Source organism: Impatiens glandulifera, chromosome 2 (assembly GCF_907164915.1).
Source record: "Impatiens glandulifera chromosome 2, dImpGla2.1, whole genome shotgun sequence".
NCBI lineage: Eukaryota > Viridiplantae > Streptophyta > Magnoliopsida > Ericales > Balsaminaceae > Impatiens > Impatiens glandulifera.
The window spans coordinates 57,846,111-57,871,670 of NC_061863.1; the positions used below are offsets into that span (position 1 = coordinate 57,846,111).

Genomic DNA, 25,560 nt, shown 5'->3' on the forward strand with positions numbered 1-25,560 from the left:
TTTAAAAATAATTTATATAATATACATAATTTATATAATTATCTTTAATCATTAATTTGTATATTTTTTTATATATATATATTATTAAATTTATATATATATATATATATAATTTTAAAAATTAATTTAAGAGTTAAAAATAGATTTTGTAGTTGATTGTTTTGTTTATATATATATATATATATATATATATATATATATATATATATATATATATATATTTATTTAGATCAAATAAATAATATATATTATATAAATATAATATTAGTTAGAAGGTTAAAGATAACGGAAAAATTGATAGAAGAGTCGTTAGTGACCTTTTATAAAAGTTTTAATGATGTTTTTATTTTAAAAAATAATATAAGGACAAAATGTATGCTATCGAAGTAATTGAAGGATCATCTAAGTAATTATTTGCCCTTAAATAAATAGTCGCTTGAATAACCATACAACCATAACCTTGTTTGGGAGCAAATCAAACAAATATTTAAAATTGTATGTGTGTGAAAATCTTTTAAGAAATCAAATAGATTCCCGACCCGACCAAATATGTCGGCTCATTTGATTTTATTTTATTGAATGAGCTCATTAATTGGAGATCCATGTGCTTTATATATATTATTTCATTGCTAGAAAATTGATTCATGCAGCAAATGGTTGGAAATTTTGGCATTAAGAAAATACAGTTGTGCATTTTACTTTATTTGCTTTGTGTTTTTTTATTTTAGCCAATTATTGACAAAATTATTTGCAGTAAATGACAAATAGTTGGTAATTTTTGTTGTGGAGTGATTAGTGTGTTAATTAATCCATTTAAGGGGATGATTTTAACTATTTAAGAAAATAAATGTTCAAATAAATGCCTCAAATCAATATTTTTTTCTTCAAATTTTGTTATATTTTGTATTTTTTTATATTGTATTTGTGAATAAAGTTTTTTATTTTAAGACAAAATGTCTAATAATAAACTTTAAGGCTAGTCATTTAAAAAATTACTATGTGTATATTCATTTTATTTCAACATATTTAAATATTAACAAATATGTAATTATTTTTTATAAATATGAAGAAATGATTAACACTTACCTATTCAATCTTTTTTTCCATACACATTCAATTTACCATTTCCTAAAACATTAAAGGGGAAAAATGTTATCTAAAAGCTTGAAAATGGAATAAAGGGTTTGAATTTTAGGGAGTTCAACTAGCTTTCAATATTTAAAATAATAATAATAATAATTGCTAGCACCATTTATTTTATAAACAACCAAAATAATACTTTTATTGTAACTGAATTAATTTATAATATAAATAATCTAATAAATAATATTTTTATTTTTAATATCTTTATTTAAATGTATAAAATAATAAAAATAATAAAAATATAAATATATATTTTTGAAGAAATGATTGGGAGGGAATTTAATAAATAATCTGACCAAATATAATTGGTTGAAAAAATAAAAAAAATTATCTCCTCTTCCCCCTTTATCCAACCAGTGATAGTGATATCTTTACACATATTCTTTCCTCCGTTCCTTTTACCAAATTTCATCAATTTATCCCTTCTCATATCATAATTTGGTGACATATTGAGCGAGCAGATGGGCTTATAAAATAAAGGTAATCTAAAATACATGGGCTTCTCAACCCATTGGACTCAAAGTCATTAATTTACAAATAATAAAATTTGTAAATACTTATAATACTTGTGAATTTTTATGTCTACTCATGGTTTTAAATTAAATGAAAAAAATATAAGTTTGATAGCATTATTTAACATGCCCCAAATTTTGTTTTTATTGAATTTTATAATAAAATGATGAAATTTAAGTTAAGTTAACTTTATTTGTTTAAATTTACTCAAAAAAAACTTTACTTATTTAAATCATAATTTAAATAGATATATATTTTTACTTTTTATAATAATATTATATATTTGATCCTACATAACTTTTCTCCGCTAAATGTAAATTATTTGAAACAAAATTAAATAATTAATTTAATTTTTCATAAATAAATTGATTGAAATGGGAATATATATCATAATAAGTTAAAAGAAAGATTGATTTTAAATTAAAACTAGTACTTAAGTTTGGTAGAATCTAAGAGTGGTTTCATTCACCTATGTATATATATAATTATTAAGCCCGGTCATGTAATTATATATTGGGCTTTAAGGAATTGAGAATCCATTCTCGTTCTATCTATATTTCTTATTATTTTTTTTAAAGAGAAATGATATTCTCAACGACAAGTTAGCGAAAGCAAGGCCACGAATCCTACGTGACCTTGCCAGCTAGGAGAGAGAAAAAAAATTTAAAAAAATTGAAATTTTCTATTTCCCCCCAAAACCAAAAATCCTATTATTTCTATATTTCTATTTCCCCCCAAAATCTTATTATTTCTCTCTTTTGTTTCATTCTCTCTCTTTCTCTTTTGTTTCATTTTTCCTAAACCCACCGGCGATTCTCTTCTTTCATTTTCACCGACTTCTCTTCCGATCGATCGAAATGGTAAGACTTCTTCCGTTAATGAAACGTTTTATTTTTTCCCAAAACCAAAACCCACACGACAATCTCTCTTTATTTTTCGTTTTCATTTCCCAAAACCCAACCCACTGTCGATCTTACTGAAACGTTTCATCGACTTCTTATCTTCCGATCGATTGAAATATAAAGTCTTTTTTCTTTCTTTCGTTTATCTTCCGTTCGAAATGATTGTCATATCAATATTTATGTTTAACGTTTATGGTTTAGCTGCTGAATCGATTTAGATTAGAGTTCTAAAAGATCTGGATCTTCATACATGACCTACAAATCAAATTAACATTACAATAAGATTATTGACAAGAAAAGCTGGTTTCGGGACCAGAAAAGCTAGTTTCGGGACCAGAAAAGCTGGTTTCGGGACCAGAAAAACTGGTTTCGGGACCCGAAACGGCAAAAAAAAAAAAAAAAATTTTTTTTTTTTTTGGAAATGAGTGGTTTCGGGACCCGAAATGAGTGGTTTCGGGACCAGAAATGAGTGATTTCGGGACACTTTTTTTTTAATTTTTTTTAATCTGAAACATTATAATGAATCTTAGAAAATCAAAAATAATTGAAGATAATGTTATTATATTAGAAATTTACATAATTAAACATTTATTTACAATGTTACAATCTGTCATTTATATCACATTTAAAATACAACCTACAATTTGAGAGATCTCAAATAATCTCATTTTTCATTAACTTGATCAATAAGAAGATTTGGATCTTCATACATGACCTACAAATCAAATTAACATTACAATAAGATTATTGGTTTATAAAAAAATAAAATAGCAATAAAAGATCGTATAGAAACCATTTCGAAGTTTGAAATCACCCTAAAATGGTGATTTCGGGACCAAAAATGCTGGTTTCGGGACCAGAAAAACTGGTTTCGGGACCCGAAATGAGTAGTTTCGGGACCCGAAACGGCAAAAAAAAAAATGTTTTTTTTTTTTTGGAAATTAGTGGTTTCGGGACCCGAAATGAGTGGTTTCGGGACCAGAAATGAGTGGTTTCGGGACCAGAAATGAGTGATTTCGGGACACTTTTTTTTTAATTTTTTTAATCTGAAACATTATAATGAATCTTAGAAAATCAAAAATAATTGAAGATAATGTTATTATACTAGAAATTTACATAATTAAACATTTATTTACAATGTTACAATCTGTCATTTATATCACATTTAAAATACAACCTACAATTTGAGAGATCTCAAATAATCTCATTTCTTCATTAACTTGATCAATAAGAATATTTGGATCTTCATACATGACCTACAAATCAAATTAACATTACAATAAGATTATTGGTTTATACAAAAATAAAATAGCCATAAAAGATCGTATAGAAACCATTTCGGAGTTTGAAATCACCCTAAAATGGTGATTTCGGGACAAAAAATGCTAGTTTCGCGACCAGAAAAGCTGGTTTCGGGACCCGAAATGAGTAGTTTCGGGACCCGAAACGGCAAAAAAAAAAAAAAAATTATTTTTTTTTTTTTTTTTGGAAATTAGTGGTTTCGGGACCCGAAATGAGTGGTTTCGGAACCCGAAATGAGTGGTTTCGGGACCAGAAATGAGTGATTTCGGGACCAGAAATGGTTTTTCTTACAACCTAATTGAAATTAGTTCTGCAACTAAACCCATAACAACAGTCAAACATTATATAATCATACTTTCGGGTCCCGAAATCACATTTTTGGGACCCATAACAGCCAAACATTATACAATCATACTTTCGGGTCTCTAAACCATCCATTTCCGGACTCATAATGCAGCAAATACACAATAATCATAGTTTTCTATCGTTAAAATCATTAAAATCATTAAAATCCCTAACTCTAACCGCAAAAAGCTAAACGATCTTCAAATCATTAAAATGATCTACGATTCTAAAAGAGAAAATGTTATTTACCTTGTCTTTTGAGATCTGGGAGATTTTGAAGTCTTGTATGGAGATGTACCTGAACCACCAGCCTGAAAAGATAGTATGAAGTGAACACGAAGGCAGACAATGAAGTGAACATACACGAAAGAGTTCTCTTACCATTTTCGATCGAAAGAAGATGAAGAAATTGAAGAAGTCGGGGATGCCGGAGAGAAAAATCGCCAGAGAAGAAATCGGGGTTCGCCGAAAGTGATAAATGAAAATAAGAAAGAGAGGAAAGAAGAAAGAGAGGAAAGAAGAAAGAGGGGGAAACTGAAATATTTAATTTTTTTATTTTGTTTTTTTTTTCTCTCTCTTAGCTGGCAAGGCCACGTAGGATTTGTGGCCTTACTTTCGCTAACCCTTCGTTGGGTTTATCATACCTCTTTTTTAAATTATCCATATTTTTATTCTCTTTATCAAACTAACCACGTTTTCATTATCTTTATAAAACAATTCATATTTTTTTCTATTTAAATAGTTAAAATAAAATAAAATCTAACTTAATATATATTATAATAAAATAAAAGAATTTAACAAATAAAAGAAGTCAAATAATAATAATTATATTCCTTTCAGCTGCATATTATTTTTTTACAGTAATTTTTTAAAATTTATTTTAAATTTACTATAATTTTCTTTTATCATCATAAGTCATAAATAGGAACTAGGAAAATTTCCGTGCGATGCACACGGATAAGGATAAAAATAAAATAAATTATAAAAATTATAATAATATTTATTCAATGTTTAAAATTATTAAAATAAAAAATATAACGTTTTCATTCCACGTTTTATTATCTTCGATAAAACAACTTATTTTCTCACATGTTTCACCACATATTTTTTCCGAATGAATCTCTCATTTCGTGACTTTACACTTTCACTTTGTCAATCAAATATTTTATTCATATTTTTTTAATAATTAGCATTGTGACCTCACACTTTGGTCAATTAAATATTTGATTCATATTTTTTTAATCACTTTCAAATGATACCAGTCTATTATCCCTCGACAAACCACATCTCAATCACATTTGGTTAAAAGTTGTACTTGTTTTGTTAGGTTGCAAGTTCGAAACCCACAATTCGACCGAAGTATCCATTTACTCTCACATAAATATCCAAATTAACCACAGTTCTCGACCCAGCAATTCAGAAACTTTAAAAATTAAGCATCATTATATATATATATAGATGAGTTAGTTAAAAATTTGAACTTTTATTGTTAAAATGTCTCGCGTTCATCAAATTTGGTGTTGAATCTTAAATATAAAGTGTTGTTAGCCTAGTTGGTTAAAAAGTTGTAATTGTTTTGTTAGGTTGCAAGTTCGAAATCTACCAATAACATTTTTAAATTTATTTTTAACCGTTTTAAGTTTATGGGTGAGTCAACCCACAATCCGACCCAAGTATCCATTTACTTTCACCCACAACTCTCGACCCGGCAATCCAGACACTTTAAAAATTAAGCATCATTATATATATATATATGTAGATAACAATCAACTAAGACCTTGTTTTTATTCAGTTTTTTCAAATAATCCAACAAAATCAATTATCACATCTCTCTCTCATCCATCAAATCAATCAATTCATTAACTAAAATACCTTCTATTTTAAATTATTATTATTTATTTTATTTATATATAAAAATACCCTTAAGTCTTTTTACAAAAAAAAAAACATTATCATTTTCTCAAAATTACCACTCATAATAATTGTTTTCTCCTTTTTAAGTTATAAATAATCTGAAACGAACAAGCCTAAGTAAATCAATATATTGAAAAATCATGTTATTATAAAAAATAAATTTAAAATTTTTATAAAATATATATATATAATAAATATATTTGTATGAATCCCGATACAATTCGGATCGCGTGATGTTTCAATCATTAATAGTGAAAAAGCTAAGGTCTTTTAATAATACAATTATTATTAGTATAGATTATTCTAAAAAAAAGTTGATTAATAAGAAAACCAAACGATTCCTAAGCATATCATCCTCAACCTCACTGTCGGAGCGTGGACATCATCGTCCCTTTCTCTCTCTAGACTTGGTCGAGGATGTTCGAGCTTTGACCACTGCTCCACCATCGTCGAGGAGGCTCACATAATAGCCGGCGAAATAGAAAGCGACGGCAGACACAAAACTCTGAAAATTTGTTGGACGTATATGTCTATGTCTATGTTTATATATATAGAGAGAGAACCATATTATAATAATCATTGATTGGCCAATCTTATTACTTTTCTATCTATCTATCTAGGACACCCATTTGTTAAATCAGCTTCTTTTCCATCCCGGATTAGGATAACTGTTGCTCAGTCGCCCGAACAGAAGGCCGATATGGCCCAAACTGAAGTCTACGCGCCCAAGAGTCTGCAACTATGGAGGGCCCTGTTGAATTGGTTCTCCTTCTTCTTCCAGATCTTCGCTCAGGTTATTAGAGGAACTCCTTCGGTGTCACAGGTCTTTTCCTATGTCGGTCTAGGGCATCGAACCATGCTCTCTTCCAGTTTCCCGTCTTTCAAACCCCTCCCCGTCGTTGAATTATCTGAAGTACATGAGCTAGGGACAGAGACCCCTGTTGCTGCCAATGATGAAAGGGTTTCTTTGTCTGTCAATGATGACCTTCCTGTTGATAGGCTCACGGTACTACTTTCCTCCTCTTGCCCTTTATTATGTCTTGTTTACATCTAGATTCATATAATTGCCTGTTGTGACTTGTGAGCTAGTTAGTTTGCCCACCTTTTTCAAATCTTTAGAAATGGATATAAACAAAGCATATATAACTCTAGCTTTGAGCTGTAGATTTGGTAATGATTTCAACTCTTGTTTGATCATAACTGTAACAATTCTTCATCCTATTTCTATAAGCTCTATATGACACATTTGATTTCTCTCAAGACCATTCATAATGCTTTCCTGAATGATTACCATGTTTCATAATCATTCAGGGGTTGGTTGATGCAGAGACCACTAAAATCTGAGTTCTCAAATCAATGGTATATTGGTTGGATTGGATGAAGAGGTTAGGAGATAAACCCCTTAGAAAGTTAGCCAAATTATGCTACAGTAATGAGATTATTTTCACATTCTAGATTTGTTTCAAACATTATCATATTCGCAACTATTTCTTGGCATCTGTAATACCCCTATATGAAATATAAAATTCTGATCATACAGTGGTTCTAACTTCTAACTTTTATTTATGCTAGAGTTTTGATTTTTCTTTTCTTATCCTTGTTTCTGTACAGGTAGTTCTTGACCTAGATGAAACTTTAGTCTGTGCATATGAAACATCCAGTTTGCCATCTATACTTCGGACTCAAGCGATAGATGCTGGATTGAAATGGTTTGACCTAGAATGTGTATCTTCAGACAAGGTGCCTTTCTGTTTAGGAAAAAGCTTCCATTTCTGTACTATATATGGACAATATATTATAATTTTTAATTATTGGTTGAAGGAATCTGATGGGAAATCGAAGATCAACCATGTTACAGTGTTCGAACGTCCTGGATTACGAGAATTTCTAAGACAACTCAATGAATTTGCTGACCTTGTGTTGTTTACGGCAGGTCTTGAAGGTTTGGTTGCTGATCTGATTTTTTTTAAGTTAAAAATGTTTCTTTTGTATCTAACTGGTTGGTCACCAAGCCTTGACTTGCCTTCACTGAAACGTATGGTTTTCTGTTTCAGGCTATGCCAAACCCCTTGTTGATCGAATAGATGCTGAAAATAGGTTCATCAAAAGACTGTACCGTCCCTCTACAATTAACACGTAAGTGGTATTGTCTTTCATTATGTCAAGAATGTGTAGTTTTCCACAAGATATCCTTGTTATTTTATTAAAGAGGTCATGATTTATCCTTCAACCTTGCATAACTCATTTTATTTTATATCATTTATACATGGCTAATTTTTTGTTTTTGAAACGTTATAATTTTAAATTAAAGTACGATACAATGCATGGCCACATCTATGGTAGAAAGTTACAAAGTGTTTGAGTACAAATCTAAACACAGATTGTCATGAGTTAATCAAACAAAATGAGACGACGCATGCACAATCATTCCATCAATGTCATCACATGAAAAACAAAGTCATGTCGGATGATATTCCTCCAACCCTTAATCGCCAAAACCATGGTCACCAACTCCCATGAAATTGGATTTGAACCATTTGGTTAACCTTTTAAGAGTTCTTTAGGATATTACTTTCAAATCTTTAAAAACTTTGTTTGGATGATATTGATAACCCAGTGTCATATATGAATTTCTCTATGTAAATTTAATCTCATTCTAGATGTCTCAAAAAGAATATATGAATTGTGTATTCCCCTGCACCAACCAACCTCAATGTGGAATATGGAAAATAAAACTCTATTGTAATCTCTCCATTTTACTATTGAGGATACTTATGCTAGATTTATGTAGTATTGTTTTGTCCAGAACAAGACTCAATTGGTAAGCTGTGAAACTGAATTACATTAGGTTGTTTTTTTGTGAATACCTGTACTTAAATTGATTATTTGAGATCTTATTGTCTGATCTACCTGGTAGTAAAGTAGTTTGTTTCTGTGCTTGCTTTGAAATTGCCTTTTTCCAGTAAATAGGCTTCAAATATAACTTGTTTAGAAAATGAATGGTTAAAATCCCTATTAACAACAGGGAATATCGAGAATATGTGAAGGACCTGTCATGCGTTTCAAAAGATCTACGCCGTATGGTTATAGTTGATAACAATCCATTCAGTTTCATACTTCAACCAGTGAATGGAATTCCTTGTTTGACATTTTCTGTAGGACAGCCACAGGATGACCAGGTAACGAGAAATATGATCAATCCACCTCTTCCTTCTAAAGATTTTTATACAATTTTTATTTTTTGGTTTTGTTAATCAGCTTCTGGAGGTGATCCTCCCACTGCTGCGGCATCTTTCTGAACAAGGGGATGTAAGGCCCGTGTTGTACGATAGGTTTCATATGCCCGAGTGGTTTCAAAAGAACGGTATCCCTCCATTGGCTGCTGGATAAAATGTAGGATAAATGTGTATCTAGACTACTACTATTACTACATAGAGAAAAACTGCATCTTCTTTTGTAATCTAAAGGAGGAGGCTGGAACATGAGTGGCGGTTGGTTACCTTAGCAGATGGCTGAATCGTGACTTTCCTGTTCATGAAGGGTTTAGATGGGTGCTGCATTATAATATATATATATATATTCGATGTACATTATTTGTGTGTCAAAGAATCATGAAATGGTCTAATACCCGTGCAACTCCATTGATACACTTCTATATGTTGATGTATTGTGCTGAAGAATAAATTATTTTCATGTACATGTGGCTTTTCTTATTCGTGAAAAATAAATCCTTCAGTTAAAATTGGTAATAACAGATCATTTCTGAAAACATGAACAAAAAGAAAGCTATTATACTAAGAATTTGTATTGAACTTATGTGTTTGTTTGTTTGTTTGTCTATTTCTGGTTCTCATTGGATGATTGTCTGTTTCTCATTAAGTTAAGGATTGCAGAGAGGTATTCCAGCTCATCATAAGGGAAACAAAAAGTTAAAAGGAAGAATAACCAGGTTGGTGTCTCCTCTCACTTTTGATCTTGAAATCCTGGATTTCTGGATCAGGTTTTCTAACTCAAATAATCATTCTGTAGGCCATAATAATATTAATCATGATAAAATCCTTCTATCCATCATGTGAAGAAGTCAAAAGAAACATGTTGAATGTTTCCTAAACCCCCTATTCATGATCTTACTTGAACAAGGATCTGTTCTGTTTTGTTCTATAAACTATAAACTTGGGCTTTTGATTATACATTATAGGATTTCCATCTAGAAGTAAGTTATTGGATGATGATGCTAGCAAATATTTGTCAATTTGGTCAAAACCATCCCCCCCATATATATTAAAAAGTGAAACACCCATTTGAAGTCAAATTCACATTCACCAGCTTCATACACATGAATTTGACTTCCTTATTTTAGTCATCTCCAAACATTTTGTTTGTTGTGTTTCCATGTGCATATGCATTCATTTGTCTCTGTTTTGACTTTTATCTTCCATTAAAGAAAGGTATATCATATATACATATGAAGAAGTTAACCCCCCCAAAATATTGAAATAGACTTTCCTTCTCATTTTTATATATTATTATTATTATTATAATGGTGGGGGGATGGCTTGTGTAACAGTCTTATATTATTGAATTCCATAAAAAAAATATATAAAAAATAAGTTAAACATGGTTTGAGCTCTGAACACTATCATTGTTCTCACATATGGAATACCTTAAAAAGAGGAAAAAAGCTATAAGAACATGATCTCTCTTCTAGAATTGTGTACCCATTTTAAATCATCTAAACTACCTGTCATTGTATTTATTATATATATTTTTTTGGTCAAAAACAGAAAAATAAAACACTAATATATATTGTATATATATATATATGCTTTTTTCTCAACTCTTTTTTGTCATTTGGAGAATGTGTGATAATTCATGAAGAGATTTGCACATTTAAGAGGCTGAAATGTCCAATATTACAAATATCTACAATTTTAAGAGAGTTAAATCTTAATAAATAATAATTATTTAAATTCAACTCAAATTAAATTAAAATATTTTAATTTAATCTGGTAAAGCTAAAAGACAATGTAAATCGTTAAAATTATATCTCGTACATCATTTGCAAGTAGTTTGGCATCATTAATTTTTCCTTTTATATATATAAAAAAAAGCTTAATTTAGATATTTTATTTAATTAACTTTTGAAAGACTTAGGAAAGAAAATTTTAGTAATGGGTCCAATTAGTAGAAAAGAAAACCAAGTGGGCAGGTAAATAATTTACTATTCTTTTAGAAGTTTCCTTCAAAGCCCGTCATACTACTTTAACTTTTTCTTTTTAATTAATTTGAAAAAAAAAAATCTATAACGTTTTAATACGTGTTTGACCCTTTATTATTGCAATTTCCAAAAGAAAATGTCATTTTTTTCCCCTAATAATTTTCTCAAACTCTAAATAATTTATCATTCTAAACTAAAATTGACTTTAAATAAATCCAATCATTACATAACCTAAAGTTCTAATTAATCTAAAAATAAAATATTATAAACAGGTAGGTTTTATTAAATATTTATTTTATAATAAAGTAACACAAAAGTGTTTGGTATAGGGTCCCACCTCTACCGCCAGTGACCAGAAAAATAATTATTTAAAAAATTTCCACGTGTATTACAGTGATTGGTGAATAAGTTTTAATCTAACAAAATGCAGAAAATAAGGATTTTCAGTTTCGTATATATACACATGTATCAATGTTCTTTTCTTTCTCTCTCTAGATTCTTGCTGACCTCTTCCACTTCTCTCTCTATAGATTCTTCCGTTTTACCCACCAAATGAAACGGAGCAGATAGAGAGGTCGGCTATGGCGGCCGTTATTCTTTTTCTTATAGCCGCCTTAATGGCGGTGCCGATTCAAATAACTGCTCTTGGTGGCTCCGCTTCCACAATCGCCGTCGTTTATAACGGAAATGTTACCGTATGTGGTATCACAAGTGAACAACAATCAAGAGGAATCAAATGTTGGCGAGGTAATCAAGTCACCGATGTTTTCGCCGGCGTCTCCTTTGATTACTTAGCCGGTGGCCGGGATATATTCTGTGGTACTGTCTCTGGAGGGTTAAGTCTTCTCTGTTTTGATTCTGAGTTTAGGGCGAAGAGATTGTATCAAAGCCCAACTGTTCGATTGAAGGATCTGACAGTTGGTGAAGGACAGATTTGTGCTCTGACGAATGGAACCCGAAATGCTAGGTGTTGGCGAGGTGGTGTTGGGATTCCGCCGACGTTTTCGAATGAGTCGGATAGGTTCATTTCGATATCATCTGGAATTGGGTTTTCTTGCGGAGTTTTGATGGGTTCAAACAAGGTGGTTTGTCGGGGGGATAGTGATGGAGGGTTGGCTAGTTTAATTGAAGCTGAATTTGCTAACTTTTCAATGAGTAACATAAATGCAGGAGGTAATTTCGCTTGTGGATTGAATCTCGCCGGGTTTATTGTCTGTAAAGGAAGAAATGAATCAGGGCAATTGGATGTTCCTCAGAATACGGCGTCAAGGTATTCATCTTTAGCCCTGGGAAACAGCCATGGATGTGCAATCAGGAAATCAAATGGGTCAGTAGTTTGTTGGGGAAATCTTGGTGAAGATGAGTCTATGAGATCATCACAAATAGCTGATAGTATTTCATTTGAATCGATAGTTGCAGGTTTTAATTTTACATGTGGATTATTGACGAGTAATTTGTCAGTCATGTGTTGGGGAATTGGCTGGCCTACTGCTGGAGTTGTTCTTCCACTCGGTCAGGTTCTTCCAGGTCCTTGTGTTCAATCTGATTGTGGCGATTGCGGTATATACCCTCAATCGCAGTCTCTTTGTTTTAATTCTGGCAACATCTGTAGAACCTGTAACCTTCATGTTCCTCCCGCCCAACCTCCCACCCCGGACCGTGGTGATTCTGTGCCGGCGCCGCCGTCGCACTCCAAGGGTCTGAGAAAGGGTTTGCTTGCGTTTGCGATAGTTGGGTCAATTGGTACAGTTTCAGGCGTTTGCACTTTATTATACTGCCTATGGATCGGCGCTTGTTGTGGGCATAAAAAGATTCATAATTCAGTCCAGCCGACGGTTGCGGCGTCAAATTCCAACAACGGCCGGACTTCAAACAACAACCCTTTTTCGAGGTCGTCGACTCTTCGGAGACAGGGATCGAGGATTATGAGACGACAGAGAAGTGGGACATCATCTTTCAAACACCCGGAAAGAGCAGAGGAGTTCTCGTTCCAGGACTTATCCGACGCTACTAACAATTTCTCGCCGGAAAACAAGATCGGAGCGGGAAGTTTCGGGGTGGTTTACAGAGGGAAGTTGTCGGACGGGAGAGAGGTCGCAATCAAGAGAGGAGATACAGAGGAACAAGCGAAGAAATTTCAGGAGAAAGAGAGTGCGTTTGACTCGGAATTAGCATTTCTCTCTAGGCTTCATCACAAACACTTGGTGGGTCTTGTTGGGTATTGTGAGGAAAAAGACGAAAGATTGTTGGTGTATGACTACATGAAGAATGGAGCACTTTACGACCATCTTCACAGCAAAGACAACACCCAGAAAGACAGCAGCGTTCTCAATTCGTGGAAAATGAGGATCAGCGTTTCGCTAGACGCAGCAAGAGGAATCGAATACCTTCATAACTACGCCGTCCCGCCCATAATTCATCGCGACATAAAGTCTTCAAACATCCTCTTAGACTCCAATTGGACTGCTAGAGTCTCGGACTTCGGTCTCTCCTTATTGGGGCCACAGCCAGATGGTGAGTTCCGGCCCATTAAGGCTGCGGGAACAGTGGGATACATAGACCCGGAATACTACGGGCTGAACGTGCTGACGGCGAAGAGCGATGTTTACGGACTGGGAATCGTGTTGTTGGAACTGTTGACGGGAAAGAGGGCGATTTTTAAGATTGGAGGAGAACCGACGAGCGTGGTGGACTTTGCTGTCCCTGCTATTGTTATTGGTGAGATGGGAAGTGTTCTTGATCCAAGGGTTGGGAGACCTGAGGGGATAGAGGCGGAGGCGGTGGAGCTGGTGGCGTACGCGGCGGTGCAATGCGTGAATAGGGAAGGGAGGGATAGGCCCACCATGTCGGATATGGTGACCAATTTAGAGAGGGCATTGGGGATGTTAGATCATGGTAGCCACGGAAGTATAAGCAGTGGTACAGTGTCTTCTATTGATTGAAACATGTAGATCATTTTTGTTTTTGTTTTTGTTTTTGTTTTGGTTGGTTTTGAGAGGGCGGGAGGAGGCCTAGGTTCAATTGGTTTGGCGGCCTGCCTGCCTTCCTGCCAGCATATTACCTGATTTGTTTGGATTGTTTTATTTAGCTCTTAGGTAGAGGTGTAGAATGTAAAGATGTGACACTTTTTTGAACATGCAATTCAAATTTTTGTCTTTTATTTATTTATTCGGTTTCTTGTCTATTAGATAGATAGATAGATCAAACAAAATAGGTTGGCTGAATGGAGTTGGAGAAGTAAATGAAAGAGGGCCGGGATTAATGAGATGGCCGGCGGTTGTTTCTTGAGTTTTGGGCACATGTCACATTAATATGTAATAAATAATAATAATAATAATGTAGTCAAATGTTATATTGCACAACAAACTCATGCTCTTCAAATAAACAAGTCATTCAAATTGGGTATTTTACTACTAATCAAATAACACCTCCTCAGCTTATTTATTATTATTATCATATTAGTTGTTCTTTGGTAACAACAAATAATAATAATCCCTAGTCTTTAATCTTTGTATGATTGTATGGAATGGATATCCAATAACACCTAAACTGCTGAGATAAAGAATATACCTGTTGTAGTAGTAGTAGTATGCATTGCAACATAATTATAATGACAAAGTTTTCCTGAAACGTAGAACCCACAGAGCCATATGCATTGCAAACAATCGCATTTCCAACGCAAATCCATCTACCCATATCCTTATACGACTTAACAGTGACTTGCTCTCTTTCAACCTGCTCTCAATCACTGCCTCACTGGAAATTCTCCCAATAATCAGAAACGTCTCCAGGGAAGAACCCTTCACCTGCAAAAAAAAAACAGAAACAAAATGAGTTTTGTCGATTATGTCAGTCAAAAAATTTATTAAAAAAACACAACTTATACCAGTGCACCATTAACTGCACGTATGCAGTCATTCGTCTTCAACATTAACAAGATTACACGAGGCAGCCTACATATAAGCTCTGAAATCTGATAGAAATGCTGAGAGGCATACATCTGCAAAAATAGTTTATGCTTATATAATAATAATATCTTTGTTTATCTATCTAGCTACATAGTTGCTTTCAACAGAGCTTGTGCAGAACAGAAACATTACCTGGAATTGGTTAAGATTACTCCCATCAACCTGTATGGCAAGATGATCAATAGCTGGATCAATCACCTTATTCCAGGGTCTGAATGTAAGAATTCCTGCAAATATTTCATGCAAGTCTTCGCCCGCCCCCAGTTTCACACTACTTTCCTTTATTCCATTGGCATCAGCAAATACAAGCGACTGTTGAAAAATAACACAGGATAAAATGCCAATATTCCCCAACTAATAATGGTGAGTGAAGAGTATATATATATATATATATATATATGAATGGGATCACCTTCCAGAGAGCAGCATAATTAGTACGGGTTGGGAGATCGAGCTCCTTGTACAATCCATGATCTATAAGTACTAACTGTGGCTTTCTCCTGCCTGGAAGACAAATCAGGGAATTATCACACAAAAGATAGCATAAGAGAAATCCCAAAAAGCACGGTTTAATCAATTTTTTTACTGTAAAAATAGTAACAAAAGCCTCACCTAGAATGTTTCTTCCGCTAGAGGGCATTGGATGAATTAATAAATTGGCTGCATGTGGATCACAGTGCACGAATCCATGTTTAAAGATCATTTCGGCAAAAGCTTGACTAACCTAAAAAAAGAGAAAGTGAGCTTTGTCATAGAACACAAGGAAAATTAAATTAAATGGTTCACATTTTTTCCCCTATAGGACATAAAGAATGATTTGCCAACAAATGACAATGCCCTTCCTATTTAGTTTTAAGATCATAATATCTGCCCTTAAAAAAGAGAGGAAACTCTTCTTCTATATTTAAAATTGATAAGGCATCAAGTTCATCTCAAGAAAATGCATAATAACATATTAGACAAGACAAATGGATTAAAAATATTTCCAATAGGTTAGCAAGCAATACTTAAGTAGCTGAACTTACAAGCTTTACTACGTCAATTGGCTGAATTCCGAGTTGTTTGATTCTCTTAACATCGTTAACTTGAGCACAATCCATAAACTCCATTGTCAACAACTTTGTGCTGCTTAAATTCCAGTACACACTTGGGGCATAAATATAGTCTGCAAAATGAGGAGATAACTTCCTAAAGTTATCCATACATTTTACGCTGTGCTTGGCCTCCATCAAAAAATCTAGTTCCTGATATTCACAGCTGTAACTTATAAGGATTATATATAATGTTAAGGGCAATTACCTTCTTGCAAAATACATGATGTGATGAAATTATAAAACATCTCAAGAAATACTTCAAGATACATGAGAGCAGTCACTAAAACAATAATAATATGGATATATGGCATTGCAGTGCCTAAAAACAAAGGATTCATGGACCATTCTCATTGAGGATAAGGTAACGGCGTAACGTGCACCAATAAGCAATTTAACACTTTTTGAACTCTTCATCAAATTTTAAAATTACTCTATAATCTGTATGCAAATCAAAATCAATTCTTACTTTCATCTTCATATGATGGACTGGAAGAATATGTTTTGTGAAAGACCCTATACATAACATGGCCAAACAAGTATATTTTAGTTCACAGGACCACTAACATCTTCTAACAGATAAGAGGAGAACATTTTTTTGTTTTCCACAAATTATATGGGGTTTGATGAAATCCCTTCAACCTGTTTTCAGAACAGACGGCTGAAAGGAAGAAATACTATGTAATCACATTGGCGGACTTATCTTAGGTGTGAGGACAATGTCTGTGAAACCATATTGATATTATGTTAAGAAATTGAATCCAGCTTGGAATATGACGAATAGTTTATGGACAATTCAATACAATTGAAGATGGAAAAACCAATAAGCTAAAGTAACTAACCTTAGGTAGACTTTCATGCACTTCATCAACCAACCACCTGCAACAAGTTAAAAAGAAGAAACCAAAATGACAAAACAGGTTATTTCCAGCTTCCTTTCCAACTGAAAGCATGTGTATCTAAATGAGTTGGAACATAAGCGCACTTCTAAACTATTAAATTTCATGCTTTTGTGGCAAAATATAAATATTAACTTGTATATTATCAGTATAAAAAATGGTTGGGGCTTTCTCCACGCATCATGAATGCTAAAGAAATATGTGACTAAACTTTTTGGTGCAACAGAAAATGAACAGACATTATCAACAAACCTGTAATCAAATGAAGGGAAAAGCCTATGCAAGAAGTTAACAATAAGTTCAACGGTTGCATAATCTGCAACTGCAGTATCTGTCATGTGAGCATGTTGAACCTGGAAGTTAAAGAAAATGATAAAAAAAAAAAATAAAAATCAACATACATATATCAGAAAATCCTTGAAACGATGTGTACAGATATCATAATTCATATGGAAGTAAATAGTTCTTGAGACATATATCATCTTCATTTGAGCATGAAATAGTCATAACCTTTACAGCAACTTTTTCCCCATCATGAGTACGAGCAATGTGCACTTGCGCAAGGGAACCACTTGCAATAGGAACAGGATCAAACTCCTTAAAAATCTGAACAAGTAAAGCTTATTCAGATCTTCTACAAATAAAAAAACATGAGAGAAAATGGACCTAGTCAGGAATATCAAGAATAAATGCATACTTCTTCAGGTGCACCTCCAAGTTCTTTCTTCACAACTTCACAAACTTCATCATAAGAAGAAAGTGGACATTTATTCAACAAAGACTCCCTCATTATTTGTACATACTCTTGAGGTATAAGGTACTCCTGCAAATATTAACATTAAGATGCAATGATCAATTCAAAGCTTTTCTCACATACAAATTATTCAACCTTACAGAAGAGTTTCCCAGAAAAAATATGCAAGAAAAAGATCATTCTCAACTCTTTTAGAAATGATAACAAACTGTCATATTGACATACCAATTGACTAATATGTTGTCCAAGCTTGATATATATGCCCTTGTTTTTAAAACACAATTCCTCAACTCTGCGAGCTCCCCTTAGGTGGACTTCATGCTTCACCTGCAGTCTTTCAGCGCTATCCTCTCGCAATCCCCAAAGTGAATATTCATAATCTACAACCACCAAACATAATATTGTAGACTATCAGGCTGTCCTAAAGACTAGATAATTGTAGCTAAGCTCTTACATACTAAACTTCTAACACACTTGAAACTGAGCATTGAAATCAAAATCATGAGCAGATAAGTGATGCAGAATCGAAAAGCAAGTAGAAAATCAAACAACAACAAAATAAAGCTTGATACATTGTAGGACAAGTAATATATATACACACACACCTAAGGCAATGGCTGCAGCGGTGGCGGATAGGCGGGCCAGACGGATAGGAACCGTGGAGAAGAGTCTGAATGTGGTTGCGGGGTCGTCGGAAGTCGCAATTGCTACGGCACCAACTCCGGTTCCAAGGCCGGCGCAAGCAAGCGCGAGTTTCCCCGAAGACCGCCAAATGAATCTGGCAGCCATATATTCGAGAAAGAAGATCCTATAAGAACGAATGAATGAATGAATGTATGACCTTAGTCTTGCGAAGATCTTTATATTTTCGTGTTCGCGCTCCAGAGAAAGAGAGAGAACGGTTGTCCTAACTAATGGCGGTCGTCGCCTACTTGCTGACGACGATTCCTATTAATGAGCTAAATCTTTCATCAGTTACTCTGCTAATAAAACATTATAACTAGTAAATATTTTAATTTAATCATCTTTTCTTCTTCTTAAAAATTACTCTATTAATTAAAAATTGTTAATAAAAGTTTAAAAAGATCTAAGAATATGAGAAGAAAGGAGTGAGAATGACCTACAAAAATAAAAATATTGATATGATTTAGAGTTATATCAATGCAAATGATTATTAAATAAGTTAATAAGTTAATGATTATAAATAAAATTAAATTTATCAAAAGTTTATATTAAAGTTTAGCAAATAATTTGAAAATATAACTCCGACAAGTTCATTATAATATTTTTTCTTGTCCAATTACTATTTAGTATTTAGGGTTCAAATTTAGATCGTTTTTATCGGATTTGGTTCGAACTTTGAAGGGTGTCAATTATCACAATTTTAATTATTTAAGATTTTTTCACAAACCAACATTCGTCTCTTAATTTAACACATTTCCTTTTATAATTAATTTATCACATTTATATAAACAAATTAACACAAAAAATCGATCTTTCCAATTATTACACATTTTTAAACCATTTAAATCGAATTCGACAGTATTAAACGCGTATATCTCAAAAAAAAAATTAATCTAAAATACAAATATGTCCAAATTGGTAGACGGTGACCATACCTAAAGTTATGTCCTTACAAAGTTCTTTGAAAAATAAATATAAAATCAATCTCTATTCCCTATTCAAATTTCTCATATTACACATTTTTACATTAAACCAATTTCAATAAATTGTAATGCGGAAATTTCGAAAAATTTATTAAAATGTTGATCATTTATTCGTGTCAAGAACATTTGAAATTTGATTTCTGATGATTTTTTTAGTTAGGACAGTTATTGGACAGTTATTTCATATTTTTAATATTGAAAATAAGAATTTTGAAAATGACAAATATTTTCTTAATTCTAGTTATCTGAATAATCGACTTAACCTAAGAGTTACTAACCTGATTATGATTGTTAAATGTATGATACTCAATATAGTTGGAATAATCACATTCATAATTGTATTTTGTCAAATATCTTTATTCTCAAATCTGTATTGATACTCACGATTATAAGAAGTAGTTCAGTGCTTTAGCATGTCTTTTATAGAGATTAATAGTTTTTTTTTCTGGATCACAGTTTGTGCTCGGATAGAGATGCATCATACATTTCAAGAGATAGTACGACTTAGATGTCACATATTTCTAAAAAATGTGATTTGATGGGATTTTGTATGATACTTATGAGATCGATGAGATTGATATTCAAATATTTCTTTTTAAGTGTATTGATTTGACCTCAAGGGACCATCACCCAATATCACCCAATACCATGTTGCTGCTACAAGCATAATCCTTTATCCAAAACATTTATAAATATAAATTTATGTCAAAATATAACAAATTAAATAGAAAAACAAAAATAATGTTAAAATAAGATGATAGACATTTTTGTTTATTTGAAAATATAAAATGACTAATTTTGATAGTTTAAGTCTCCTATGAAACAATTTAAAATATGAGTCTCATTTAATAAAACAACCACTCAAGTTTGATTATTGGATAAAAATTAGGTCTTCTTTTAGAACATGTCATTGCATTATAGTTGGTTTGACGTAGGTTTATTTGGGATTTTTAATGGAATTTTAAAAAATTATTATTGGATTAAAAAAAAATAGAGTCATTTGAATCTTTAATTGAAGAGTTATTATATTGACTTTCTATATTTAAAATTGATTTAAAAAAATGATATTTTAAATGATAATTGATAAATTAAATTATTGATAAATAAATATGAAATATATATTTTAATAAAAAAGATAACATCAAACAGCTCCAAAAAGTTATGGAGAAAAAGAAAAAGGAAAAAGGGTACCCGATGATCTTTCCCCTTTTATTATTATGGTAAGAAGTTGGTCTTGGTTTATCATTATTGTCTTTTTATTATGTATATATATTTTTTTTTTATAATTATGAGTTTATGAAGAGATCTTTATATTTTTATGCTAAATTTTATCTTAATAATTTTTTTATATAATTATTAATTTTTTTTTATATATTTTTTTATGCAGATAGTTAGCATGACCCAAAAGTCATGGTCCAAAAGTCATGACACTCACTTTAATTTAAAGTGATAATCAAATTCGTGACTTTTGATTTTTTAAAAATTACTATATCAAAAGTCACTATGGTCACTTTGAGTTATCTTAATGGGTTATTAACAATATTAAGTTCATAGATAAAATAAACTGAAAACCAATACAAAATATGAATAAATATATTTGTGATATAATTATAAATTTACAAGTTTATAAGTTTCTAAAGATGTACAAAAGATACAAACATCATTAAAGTCAAATCATGGAAAATTTGTTTAACATAAACAATTGGGATTGAAAACATACTGAAATTCTCATGCCTCCTTATAAGAATATTAAACCAACTTAATATTAATTAGCATAAATGTTTGGAGAAGGCACACCCAAGCTTGCCCGAATAACCCAATCATCATAAAAATAAAAATAAAGACATGATCGATCTAAGTATAATCCACTAATGACAATCTGCCTCGTGCATATATGAATTCTCAGTTCTATCACCTACGTTGAAGAAATGTTAATATTACATTTTGCCGGCAATGAGAATACATTTTACAAGTTGGGAGATTACATCACATGTGATGCGGTGCGAGTCGAAGAGGCGTTTATGCGAAAGTTGCAGCATCCGAAAATATCTCGCAAGTGTCAGATTTCGACGATTGCCTAGTGTTTTTCGGGCGGAAACGTTTAGGGGCTCAAAATCGCATTTTTATTAGTTCGGGTGTTTTTTTTTGCAATTTATTAAAAGTTGTTTATTTCTTTTGCAAGCTAGGGTTTGAGTATTTAAAAGAATCTTAAAACACTTTGTTAGAAAGAAGATTATTAATCAGAAAACGAGGTTTCCTCAATATCTATCAACTTTCGGTATTCGTAAGAATCAACGAATCTTGATAAAGGTTCATCCTAGCCACGCACGCTGCATCAGTTGGTATCAGTTTCCAGTCGACCCTGAGGTATGCCGCCCCGAAGACAGCCGCGCAACCCTACCCCTGGTGCTGATGATGGTGACCTTGCTGAGTTGCGACGTGAAAACGCTGAGTTTCGCCGTGATAACGACGATTTGAGGCGGCAGGTTGAATGGTTGACGCAACGGATGGATGCATCTATGCACATGCACCACCCTGAAGATGATGTTACGATGACAGATGAAAACCCTCTCGGTGGTCTTCGGAATCGATCCCCTGAACGCCCCAATCATCGCTGGGAGCAGGCTTTCAGGGTGGACATCCCTAAGTTCGATGGTAGTCTACCACCGGAAGAGTTTATTGATTGGCTTTCTCAGGTTGAAGAGATTCTGGATTTCAAGGAAGTTTCTGCAGATCGTCGTGTACCCCTTGTTACGATCCGCTTACATGGTCGTGCACAAGCATGGTGGCAGCAGTTGAAACAGACACGTGTTCGTCATGGTAAGGCAACGCTCACGAATTGGGACAAATTCAGGAAGCATATTAGGGCTGCGTTTCTACCATATAATTACGAACGTAACCTGTACCAGCGGTTCCAGAATCTTCGTCAGGGTTCTCATTCCGTGGATGACTATTCCACTGAGTTTTACACCTTTGTGGCTCGTGTTGACCCGTCTGAGTCCCCTCTCCAGTTGGTTTCTCGCTATATTGGTGGCCTTCGCCTCCAGTTGCAGGATATTTTGAATATGTTTGATCCCTTGACTGTTTCTGAGGCACATCAGCGTGCTTCACAGGCTGAGAAACAGCTAGCCAGGCGCGGTTCAGGTAGCTTTGGAAAACAGGTTGTCCCCACTAGTGGCATTGGTTCTTCTTCCCAGCCGGCCCATCCCACCCCAGCCCCCCCTCGCGGCACTACAGCCCCCCCGCAGGGACGTCCCGGTGGCTTGCGTTGTTTCAATTGTGGTGAAGTTGGCCATCGCCAAGCAGAGTGTCGCAACCCAAAGTCCACCAATCGTGGTCTTTTTACTGAGGTGGATGATCCTGACTCTGCTCTTCCTTCAGATTCAGCCCCAGTGTATGATGTTTATGATGATGAGGCAGCGGAGGAGTATGTTTCTGGTGATGTTGGCCCCCTTTTGGTGATTCGTCGATCATGTTTAACTCCTCGTGCTCCTGACAACGAGTGGTTACGCAATAATCTGTTCCATTCCACTTGTACCATCGGTGGCAAAGTTTGCACCTTCATCATTGATGCTGGGAGTTGTGAGAATGTGATTTCTGAGGTTGCAGTTTCGAAGCTGGGTCTGTCCACTGAACCTCACCCCAAGCCTTATCGCCTGTCCTGGCTGAGTCAAGGTACGGATGTTACAGTTTCCAAGCGCGTACTTGTTAATTTTTCCATTGGTTCCCATTATCGTGATGCTGTATATTGTGATGTGGTTCCTATGGATGCTTGTCACCTTTTACTTGGTCGCCCTTGGCAGTTTGATCATTCTGTTATACATGATGGGCGTGCTAATACCTACACGTTCTTATTTCATGGTACCAAGATTGTGTTGATGCCAAATCAGCCCAAGAAGGGTGCTGCCCCCACTCATCATGCGTCCCCCCCTACCACCTTGTTGTCTCGGGGTCCTTTTCAGACCGCCATGGTCGAATCGGGCATGGTGTTTGCTCTATTTTGTTCGCTGATTACCTGTGGTGCTAGTTCTGAGGTGCCTATTCCAGTGCAGCCGCTGTTACAGGAGTTTGTAGATGTTTTTCCTGAGAATCTGCCTTGTGCCTTGCCTCCTTTGCGTGATATCCAGCATCACATTGACTTGGTTCCGGGTGCTGCCCTACCCAACCGTCCTCATTACCGCATGAGTCCCAAAGAACATGAAGAGTTGCGTAGACAGGTGGAGGACTTGCTGGCTAAGAGACACATTCGAGAGAGCCTTAGTCCCTGTGTTGTCCCGGCCCTTCTTACCCCAAAAAAGGATGGGTCTTGGCGTATGTGCATTGATAGTCGTGCTATCAACAAGATTACAGTGCGTTATCGGTTTCCTATTCCCCGGTTGGATGACTTGTTGGATCAGTTGGGTGGTGCTTCTGTGTTTAGCAAACTGGATCTCAAGAGTGGATACCATCAGATTCGTATTCGCATGGGTGATGAGTGGAAGACTGCCTTTAAGACTCGTGAGGGCTTATATGAGTGGCTGGTTATGCCGTTTGGTCTGTCGAATGCTCCTAGCACCTTTATGCGTGTGATGAACCAGGCTCTTCGCCCTTTCATTGGGAAGTTTGCTCACAATCATGCTGTTAATCGCTCCACTGGTTTCAGTCCTTTCCATGTGATTTACGGGCTGTCTCCGCGTGCTCCTCTTGATTTGTTAGCGCTGCCCAGCAAGGTGCGTCCTCATTCCACTGCTGCGGATTTTGTTGGTCAGTTGGCTCAGGTTCATCAGACCACTCATGACCGCTTGGTTGCTGCTACTGCCAAGTACAAGGAGAAGGCTGATTCGAGAAGGCGTGCTGTTGATTTTGAAGTTGGTGACTTTGTGTGGGCTATTCTGACTAAGGATCGTTTTCCAGCTCATGAATATAGCAAGCTTGCTGCTAAGAAGATTGGTCCTGTTGAGATTGTGGAGAAGATCAACCCCAATGCTTATCGTTTACGCCTTCCCAGTCATGTGCGTACCTCTGATGTGTTCAATGTGAAGCATCTTGTTCCTTTTGTGGGTGAGTCTTCTTCTGATGAGGATGATGCGGTTCCAGATTCGAGGACGAATCTTTTCTACCCTGGGGGGAATGATGCGGTGCGAGTCGAAGAGGCGTTTATGCGAAAGTTGCAGCATCCGAAAATATCTCGCAAGTGTCAGATTTCGACGATTGCCTAGTGTTTTTCGGGCGGAAACGTTTAGGGGCTCAAAATCGCATTTTTATTAGTTCGGGTGTTTTTTTTGCAATTTATTAAAAGTTGTTTATTTCTTTTGCAAGCTAGGGTTTGAGTATTTAAAAGAATCTTAAAACACTTTGTTAGAAAGAAGATTATTAATCAGAAAACGAGGTTTCCTCAATATCTATCAACTTTCGGTATTCGTAAGAATCAACGAATCTTGATAAAGGTTCATCCTAGCCACGCACGCTGCATCAACATGCGAGTGAAAGAACAAAATTTTATCATTTGCTGCGAGAAAACACTATCATAAAAGCATAAAAATAATTGGTTGAAGGTAAAGAAATTGTCGATATATTAGTCATAATAAACGATGATAAATGAGATCATTAGTTGACATTTATGTTAAATACAATGGATCAAAGTTATCGAAATTTTATCATGTTACGATGGCTAATCCAATGTGGGGTTATGCACTATATTTTTAAATCATTATGTATGAGATTCAGGTGTAGCACACCTAGAAATTATGATTATATATTTTAATTGTATAAATTTCAAGTTAGCAATTATTCAAAAAATTAGTTGAGAAATGATTAGTCAAGTCTAACTTTGATAATGTTTAAATAATGTTTATTCAAGAGCAA

The 25,560-nt window shown here is 34.1% G+C and overlaps 3 protein-coding genes across 3 annotated transcripts; 2 read left to right on the forward strand and 1 right to left on the reverse strand.

Moving 5' to 3' along the window:
* Positions 1-6,520: 6,520 nt before the first annotated feature.
* Positions 6,521-9,823, forward strand: LOC124927771 (carboxy-terminal domain RNA polymerase II polypeptide A small phosphatase 1-like). Its single transcript, XM_047468243.1, has 6 exons — positions 6,521-7,125; positions 7,731-7,859; positions 7,941-8,061; positions 8,174-8,255; positions 9,145-9,298; positions 9,378-9,823. Exons 1-6 carry the CDS (start codon positions 6,820-6,822, stop codon positions 9,507-9,509), a joined length of 924 nt encoding a protein of 307 aa, XP_047324199.1. The 5' UTR covers positions 6,521-6,819; the 3' UTR covers positions 9,510-9,823.
* A 2,013-nt stretch (positions 9,824-11,836) lies between these two features.
* Positions 11,837-14,505, forward strand: LOC124927509 (putative serine/threonine-protein kinase-like protein CCR3). Its single transcript, XM_047467938.1, has one exon. The coding sequence runs from the start codon at positions 11,919-11,921 to the stop codon at positions 14,277-14,279; it is 2,361 nt and encodes a 786-aa protein (XP_047323894.1). The 5' UTR covers positions 11,837-11,918; the 3' UTR covers positions 14,280-14,505.
* Positions 14,506-14,645: 140 nt separating this feature from the next.
* On the reverse strand, positions 14,646-18,959 carry LOC124925607 (putative ABC1 protein At2g40090). The gene is made up of 12 exons (XM_047465657.1): positions 18,655-18,959; positions 18,275-18,429; positions 17,993-18,118; positions 17,806-17,901; positions 17,548-17,648; positions 17,239-17,275; positions 16,331-16,549; positions 15,918-16,029; positions 15,718-15,809; positions 15,438-15,617; positions 15,224-15,337; positions 14,646-15,143 (listed from the first exon to the last, which is right to left on the reverse strand). The coding sequence occupies exons 1-12, from the start codon at positions 18,836-18,838 to the stop codon at positions 14,943-14,945; spliced, it is 1,617 nt and encodes a 538-aa protein (XP_047321613.1). The 5' UTR covers positions 18,839-18,959; the 3' UTR covers positions 14,646-14,942.
* Between the last annotated feature and the right edge of the window lie 6,601 nt (positions 18,960-25,560).